The sequence below is a fragment of the Crocodylus porosus genome, unplaced genomic scaffold (genome assembly GCF_001723895.1).
Source record: "Crocodylus porosus isolate Cpor-Errol unplaced genomic scaffold, CroPor_comp1, whole genome shotgun sequence".
Taxonomy (NCBI): domain Eukaryota; kingdom Metazoa; phylum Chordata; order Crocodylia; family Crocodylidae; genus Crocodylus; species Crocodylus porosus.
The window spans coordinates 69,146,840-69,155,778 of record NW_017728943.1 but is presented as its reverse complement, the minus strand read 5'-3'; the positions used below and the strand labels follow the sequence as shown (position 1 = coordinate 69,155,778).

At 44.6% G+C, this 8,939-nt stretch overlaps 1 protein-coding gene across 2 annotated transcripts in view; it reads left to right on the top strand.

Annotated features, from left to right (window-relative positions):
• AIDA (axin interactor, dorsalization associated) overlaps positions 1–8,939 on the top strand; it is a 52,402-nt gene that overhangs the window by 4,327 nt on the left and 39,136 nt on the right. For both annotated transcript variants that reach the window (XM_019549519.1, XM_019549518.1), the window contains exon 2: positions 8,000–8,069. In XM_019549519.1, the coding sequence (XP_019405064.1) occupies positions 8,000–8,069 (70 nt within the window). The remainder of the gene's footprint in view (positions 1–7,999; positions 8,070–8,939) is intronic.

The following is an 8,939-nucleotide window of genomic DNA, read 5'->3' as shown; positions in this document are numbered from 1 at the left end:
CCCCCCCCAACCCCTTGTTTACCAGCACTGGAGCCCTGGTACTGAACATGTGGTTTGGCAGGCCGAGTGTTCAGCACCAGGGCAAGGAGCCAACCACAGAGATGCTCTGGCAGCCAGAGTGTCTCTGTGGAGGACCCAGCCTCCGGTTGCCTCAGGGCATGGTCCTGGACTGTGCCCTGCCCCGCTTTTTTAAACTTAGGGTTTTTTAGACCCCAGGGGTCTAATTTTCTCCCTGTGCTGCAAACTTGCAGCACAGGGAACATTTTTTTTGTTCCCGCACGTGCCCCTCGCCCCATCTCAAAGGGGTTTGAGATGGGGCAGGAGGTGCATGTGCGTTCGTCTGGACGTACCCTCTGAAGCATCATGACAGTTCAGACTGGCTGGAAAACTTGTGGACTGTGATCTGGACCTTCTCTAAAGATAATGATCTCTGGAATCTCTCTCCTGGCCAGTCCAACTAGAGCAAGTTTAGAGTGGTGCCAGATGCATTTATTTGGATTAATATTTTCTTTTCTTTTTAATATTTTTGACAAATATGGTTGTGCTAACATTTCTACCAGCACAAATGGTTCTCACGCTGCCTGTTTTGAGTGGCATATTGCCTAGCAGCTATGGTGACACATTCCCTATAAAACATTGCTACTATTCAATACTACTGTACATATAACATTTCCTCACACTGGTTAACACATGGCACTGAGTGCAGCCCTGGGTTCTAGTCCAGCCTCTGAGTAAATCACTTAGGTTTTTCTTTGCCGTCCTTCCCTTTCTTCCTAATAGGTGGTAATACCAGTGCCTTGTGGGGTTATGACTTTGTTGCACCTTCCATCAAGAAGCCAACAAAGCGCATGTTCAAGCACGTGTGCTGAGGCAAAAAGTTCCGGTTCAAATTTGCACCACTTCTATTTGAGCTGCTGCAAGCACGTGTGCTTCTATGTGTGGATGCGCCCAGAGAGGTCAGGCTTTGTTCCTTCAGGAGCTCTATAAATGCTTTGCACTGGCTTCCTTCACTTACAGTAGTAATGCTGAAGACCTAAGCATGCATGTTGTAGCTGCTCCAGTTTTGTGTGTCTGCTTGCTGGGCTTTTTACTTGTCAAGATTCTTTTCCTGACCCTACAAAATTCCCCAGTGGCAAATTGCATAATCTCTTTCTGTCCTTTTTGTTATAATGTTTACTTCACAAGTGATATCAAGCTGGATTCATTTAATAGAGCAAGATACCAGGTGGAAGGAGCTAGAGGAATGCTGGATATTGTTTCTGTTTTGGTGCTGCTTTATTTACAGGGAGTTGCGACAACTGCTACAGGAGTTGCGTTTGTTTAGTTTTCTTTTTCCTTGCTGCAAGGAAATGGGAGTTCTTCCCATGGGTTCTCTCTCAAGCTGTTTCTTAGCTTTGTTTTACTTTCTTGGGCCATTTGCTTAGTGTTCCTTTCCAGTTCAACCCCTTGATACTCCCCTCTCCTTGGTGATGATGGGTGGAGTCTCAGCTCAGGATGTGGTGATTACAGCAGCAAATGTGAGCTAACGTAGTCAATACATTATCAGCCAATCCCTCCCTGTGTTTAGTCTCCGACAGTAGAGACTGTGTAGTTACTACCTGCTGTACCAGCTGCTTTACTCCTAGACCTCTGTCCCTTGTAAAAAGTGTTAGGTGATTCTGAATCTTTCTATAAGTCATTTGCTGGTTTTTCACTACCCTATTCTCCTTTGCAGGCAGTAGAGCTTAGAGCAAATTTAAAAAAAAAAATTGTTTGTGCAAGTGACTGCAGGTTATAAAGGACATTAGTTTCCCAATTTACCCAGAGTAGCATAATATGATAATAGTCCCAAGCCACCCCAAACTGTCCTCTTAAAATGGAGCAAGCAGAGAGGTTGGCATTTTGGTGCTATTCAGAATATAGTTCCCCAAATCCAACAAGAATGCATTTTTGTGATTCAAGGATTTGAAGGCACTTTGTGAGAATCCAGTCCTTAGGAGTTGTAATGTTAATTTTTTAATTTCCATGTGAGCTGCAACCTCGTGCGAAATCATAAAAGTTAGGGAGAAAAAGACCTATTTTGTCAGTCACTCTATTCCAGGGGTGGGCAGTTGTTTTGGCTGGAGGGCCACTTAATGAGATATAGTGAGCTGTTGAGGGCTGCATGGGTAGCATCGCCCCTGGTTGCCTTCTTGGGACTGGAAGTTCTGCCCTTAACCACTGACCTGTGCCACTGGAAGTCCCTCACCTTACCCCCTGAAAATACTCCTTTTGAGAGAGGAGGGTTGCCATCTTGGAACCAGAAAAAAATCCAAATCGTACATAAAAGCCAAACACCTACTATAGCCTATTTTAATTTTATTACAAAAAATATTTTTGTTAGAGGTGCACCAGTACATTTGTCCATATTGTATCTGCACCAATAAAAGGAAAATTCACTTGATTGGCAGTCGGCTTTTTTTGGTTGATATGGCCAATAATGTCGCCAATAAATGCCACATGCTCATACGCAGCTGCAACATGCACACAGCCAGGAGTGCAAACCAGCAGCTTGGAGAGCAGCGACTGCCAGAAAAGTCTATAGCTGGGGAAGGGGTCGGGGAACAGATCAAGGCCTCTGTGGTGAGGGAGGAAGTGGGGCCCGGACAGGGGCAGATGCTGCCTAGCCAGGGCTGGGCAGTGCACAGGACGGAGTGGCTCGCCAGGGAGGCATGGCATGGGCTTCTGCCATTGTGTGCACCCCCGGGGAAGGCATGGGGACTATGTACCCCGTGGATCTGGGTGCTGGATGAAGGCAGGCTGCTGCTGCAGACTGGGGCCGGGGGCAGTGTTAGGCTCTTCCTGGTTGGGGGGTGGGTTGGGCTGGGGCTGTGCTCAGGGTGAGTAGCAGTAATGGGAGGAGGGGGCTATGGCATGGGTTACAACCCTAGAATTTGCTGTAGCCACCGCTGTTGCTCCTGTCCCAGCACCACTGCCACTTGCCCCGAGCACAGCCCCAGACCAACCTCCACCCTTGCTGGAGGCAGCCCACCCTTGCCCCGCACACAGATCGGGGGGGCATGTACTACCCCATGCCTTCCCCAGTAATGTGCAGAGTGGCAGGAGCCCCCTTGGATGAGCCACTCATGGCTCTGTCCCATGCCTGCCCCACCCTGGCTGGGTAGTGCCTGCCCCAGCCTCACTCCCAGCTTCACTGTGGGGTCCTCAGTCTGCCCCCCCCCCTTACCTCCTCGACCCTTGCCCCCAACTGTCTTACCATCTGGTTGCTGCTCTTCAAGCTGCCAGGATGCATATTGACAATTGGATCGGTATCAACCGATATCGCTCACTGATAATTGGCCATTGGTATTGGCCCAAAAAAACTTTATGGGTGGACCCCTAATTTTTGTCATGATTTGTGTTTGCATAGTGTATACAGAGGTGATTATATAAGAGTAAGACTTTATTTTTTAGTTATTATGCATTGTGTGGGGGGGGGATGTTGTTGCGGTGTGTATGTATATTTGGGGAGTTGAGGGGACAGGGTGTGAATGTGTGGCTTTTGTGGGGTGTGAGGGACTGTGGGGAGGGGTTGTGGACCCCCTGCACCCTTCCTCCCATGGCGTGTAGCCCCCAGCTTTGGCCAGCGCTGCACACGCCTCTATCATGGGGGCTGTGCACCATGCATGTGCAGTTCCTGAGCTCCTGTGGCACTGGGACTGAAGCTCTGTGCTGCCACCTCCCTCAGCCCCTTGTTCCCTGCCCCTGCCCAATTGCAGCTCCTCTTCCCCACCGCTTCCCTGCTTGCTGCCTAAAGTGAGTGGGATGCTGGGGAAGTAGAGCAGGTCCCTGGGGGCTGCTGCAGCAGCAGTAGCCCTGGCCGGAAGCTTCTGCTGGCTGGGCCCTTCCACCCAAGAGGATAAGAGCCTGATCCCATAGGGTATGTTGGGAAGCAGGAGTGTATATATGTCGGCCCCTCGCTCCCATCCTAGTGGGTGGAAGGGCTGGGTGGGGCACAAATAATTGGCTGGTGTCCATGGGTAAGAAGTGCCTGGCGGGCTGCATGCTGCCCATAGGCTGTATTTTGCCCTCCCCGATCTATTTCCTAGAGTCTGTTTTCAAATACTATGAAAGAATTCCACATAGACAGAGCTCTCACTTGCAGAAATCTTGTCTCTCCTGTTAGTAGTTGGTTTCATCCCATTACTTCTAATTACCCCATCATGCTACCATAAATAAATACCATATAGCATCAACTTATAATCAGAACAATATGTTCAGGTTAAATTTAAGGGAAAGTAACTGTTTCCCTGAGTATGTTGATAACTAAACTATAAAGATCTTTACAGCTATTGCTCTTGCAGAATTCCACCAGAGAATAAAATAACCAAGGGTTAAATGCACTGAAAGTACTAAAGTAAAAACTAGTAGAAAAAAGGAATTCTTCTGTGGTATTTTTATTGCATGTACAAAAATATCGCAGCAAATCAAGACTATGGGAAACCTGATTATAGGTTGATCCCACTTATAAATCAAGTGTAATCACTTTTATTTTCTGTTATTAATATTTCTTTTGGAGGGCGAAAAGGTAGACTTAATGGCAGAACATTGCAGTACTCTGTCATACTTATTCTCCTTATAAGTTGTGGGTTTCTTTATTCCACACATTTTTTTCCTTAGCAATATTCTCAGAATCAAGCTCTAAGAACTGTCTAGTCCTAGTCAAATCATTATGTGTTGACACACTAGATACCTTGCAAGTAGCAAAGCCCCTTGACAAGCTAAACCCTTAATCACTGCTAGTACATCAGTCCCTTCAGTGTTCCTGTTCTCCCTTCTGTCTTTTCTGTGCTTTGACAGTACTGGCATATCCCTAGTGATGAGATGCTTAGAATTGCTGTGTGCTATTTTCCAGTCCTGGAGTATATGACCAAAAGCTTACTAAAAAGTAGTTAAATGAGCTGGTTCTGAATTTTTGTTGGTGTTGTTCTTGGAGAAACATGGACTATTCAGATTTGTAAAGGAGAATTTTTCAGGTGGTTAGCCAGATGCTCCCTTAACCCTGGCATGTCAAATTTCCCTCTAATTTCTTCCAAAGAAAGGAAAACCGGCACTGTTCCCTCTGATATGAAGGAAAATCTGGGGGCTGAGGGAGCACTGACTAAAGATGATTGGTAATGGGATTTAGGACTTTACCCTTGGCTCACTGTCAAGACTGAAAAATGTTGGCTGTGATAAAGTTCATATTAGCGGCCTAATGAAAGACATTCCAGTTTTTCCGGGGCCATGTAGATGGGGTTGCCTTCTCAACTCCAGGAAGCAGTTCTTTCGGAGTTGGTGGAGCTTGGGAAAGTCTGCTTCTTTACATGTTATGTGAGCACAGGTCTTCTGTGCTGTCAGTCTGATGCCTGGGCACGATGTGATATCCTACAAATCAAAAAATGCCTAGTTTTTCTTTCAGAATGCAGCTGCCGTTGCCAAGTACTGAAGTATGGCATCTGAGCATTGCATTATTTCTTACTTCTGCAGCTGATCAGGGTGTGTAGCATTTCACAGACATTCTCAAAATGGGAACGGGAAAATCGGGTTAAGCTGTTGCTTATTTAATGTTACCATTTAAAAAGAGATGCTTTCTATCATGTAACTGGGTTTTTTTCTGCTTTCTTTTTTAGTATTGTATCTTAACTGTATTGTATTGTCTCTAACTAGTTTGTTCTTTGTGTGTAGTATTTTGACTTGCTTTCTTGTCTGTAGGCAAAGTATCTAATTATTTGGGTGGTAAGGCACTGGTAAGAAATTAAAGTCTAGCCTTAGTTTCTCACTGTAAGTATGGTGCAGCCACTTAGACTTAGTTACACATGTAAGTTAGACTTAGTAGGTATGGTTAAAGTATTTGGGAAGTGAGAGGCATTTGGTTGGTATGTTTTTGATTTGAGTACAGCAGAAACCAAAGTATGAACAAGCCCAAGACAGATTGCCTAGTTTGTCAAGGCTAAGCCTGAGATTCCCTGAAAAATCTCTTGCAAGCAGGAATTCTGGTTTTCTCTGATTTTAAAAAATCCCCTATTTTCAGTTACAAAAAGTAACCCCAAATCCACCCTTTTTGTGAGTTAAAATGAAACATATCTGTATCTATATTAGTGGGATTTCATTTAAATCCCAGAAAAATGTGGATTTGGGGTTACCTTTTTTAACAGAAAATTGGGGATTTTTTTAATTGGAGAAAAACAGGATCCCTGCTTTTAAGTGTTCTTTTCCTTGCTTGGCTAGCTCTACCTTTTTGGTACTTTGATTAGCCCTCTTAATGCCACCTACTTGTTCACAGTAAACCATCAGCTTTTAAGCTCTACTATAATAGTTTAGTAAAGAAAATTGTGCATTTAAACCAATAAAGGTTCAATAAACTGTGATGAGCCAAATAAATGCATATTGTCCATTCATTCAGTAACTTCTTCAGATGTAGCTCAGAGTGTTTTAAGCAATGCTAAAGAATAGTTTTCCCCATCTGAGAATGAAGGATGAAGCACAGAAAAGTTTGAGTGACATCTTGGACAAGTCAAGTCGTCTATCAGCAGCTGTCTCCCAGTGTCCAGTTCATCCCTGCTCATTATGCTAGCCTCTGCCAAGCATGCTCATTTATGGTTGTAGATGCTGAGGTTTGATTAAAAGCCTTCCAGAATGCATTTGGGGGACCTGGCACATGCAGTTGTCCCTGTCCGTGGTCTGTTGTTTTTGCTTGAAGCTTCTATTAAACCTGTTGTATTACCTGATGTTTAAGCAACAGTAAAAGCTGCAAAAATGGGGGAAGCTGAGGTGCAGGAGGCTAAGTGATTTCACTGTGATACCTTGGACAGATCACTGGTGGTCAGGAGCAAATTCTGAGACCGTGTTTTTACTAGACATCCACTCTTGAGTCCTTTCGGGAATAATCCCAAATATGTCTTTTCTACATGAGAAGATGTCCCTTACATCAGTGTTTCTCAGCCTGTGGTACGCATACGCCTAGGGGTACGCGAGACACGGGCAGGGGACATGCGGGTGCTGTGTTTTGAGTTTGGCCTGCCCCCTGCCTGGCAGGTTGGAGGCATCTTTGCCTGTTCAGGCTGGAAGTTCCAGCTGCTGCCACGTCTAGTGCGCCAGGGCTTTCACATGGGCTGCTTTGCCCCAGGCCGGGTCCAAGAGGAAAAAAGTGGGACTCTGCTCGTGGCAGCAAAACCGGAAGTGCCATGGTGGGACTTCTGGTTTCACTTTTTCTGCATTGATTGGCAGGTGGTACGTAAGGTACCAAAGGTTGAGAACCACTGCCTTACATCATTTGTTGGTCCCTTAAACAGTGGCATGGGTAAAATAACTCTTTGACACTGAGCTCATTCTAATTTTTTTTAGGAGGCCTGAAAGATGTGGGGGTTTTTTGGTACACATGAAAACTATTGTGTGCCGTCTTGTATTTCATGAAGGGGCAAGGTTTTCTTTAAAATAATTACACTGGAGAGAGTCAAATTTTGCTGGAAGATGTGGTGTCCCAATAATCTTCCTTTTAAATGAAGGAGTGGCTGGGTTCAATCTCGTAGAGATCTCTTTTCTCCAGAATCTGTTTGTTTGAAGTTCAATGTGTATTTAATAAAGTTAGATTAAAATCATTATTTTGATTCTTGCGATGTGATCTACTGACTGGAGAATTACCAACACTAAAACATCCTCCAATGTAAAAAAGACCTGGATTTCTGAAGAAAAATATTTAGAAAATGTTTTCAGAGACTTGTTTTCAGCTCTCTTGTCTCTACTTTGGAAAAATGCAATCTTCCTTTCCATGTAACCTTTCAGGAAGTTCACCGTCTTTAGGGTAACAATGTAACTACTATTATTTCCGCATTAAGGGGGTTTTATGGTGTGATACAGAGATGGAATATGACAATACGTAGCACTTGAGCTATGTAAGTGGTTTGCAGCTGGCACTGGTGTCTGCATGCTGCATGGTGGGATTCTTTGTGTTGTCCCTAGTTTACCAAAATACTTTCCTTTTTTCTTTTCCCTCATCCAGATTAGCACGACATCTACAGAAAGAGGCCCAATCTCAACACAATAATTCAGAATTCACAGAAGATCAAAAGGTAACTGATAGTATTTGTTCAATCCTGTGGGGGTCTAAAGCACTGATCACCTATAAGGCCCATTGACACTAATGCAAGGCCAGGGGTTTTTGGGTGTCATAGGTAAGGGGCTTCTGTTTTTCTTCTCCCTTGAATTATACAGTACTGTGACACAATGTTTGCTATCATCAGAGATGGCAGATGCTCTGTTGGCCAGATTGTAAAACATTCAATACTGCAGAGTCTTTTATAACCAAGATTTTTCTTTTTGGGTAACCTCTTAATAACTAGCTTCTAGAACTTCAGCAAAAAATAACTGTAAAATACAAACACAAAATATCTGGAATGGTATATGCAATTCAGTAGGTGGGCAGGACTTTAATTTAACACGTAACACCTGATTGGAAAGACTGCTGCCAAAAATGCTTTAATAGGCATTTAGAGTCCTTATTGTTTACTCTTTCAGAAGGGTGAAGCATTTTGCTTCCTTGTCTTGTTTTCTTACGTGAGCAAGGCTGGGATTTTTGTCTATTGTCATCATCTTCACCATCTGCCGTAAAGATGGCAAGTCAGTCAGCAACACGGAAGTCCTTTGACAAGCTCAGGAGGCTTGTCAGTCAGGCCCTAAGGGACCATGACCCCAGGGAGAGGGGAGTTCAAGAAGAGTGAATTCTAGGGAGCGATCCTCAATGCACAAGCTAAGTATATTCCATCTCAAAGGAAAGGCAGCAAGAGGGCACAGCAGCCCCCCTGGCTCTCCAGGGACCTGGCAGACCTAAGGCTAAAAAGAAAAGCCTACAAAGGATGGAGGATGGGATTCATCTCCAAGGAGGATTATTCTGCACTGGTCCGGTCCTGCAGGGAGCAAACCAGGAAAGCCAAATCTGCAAC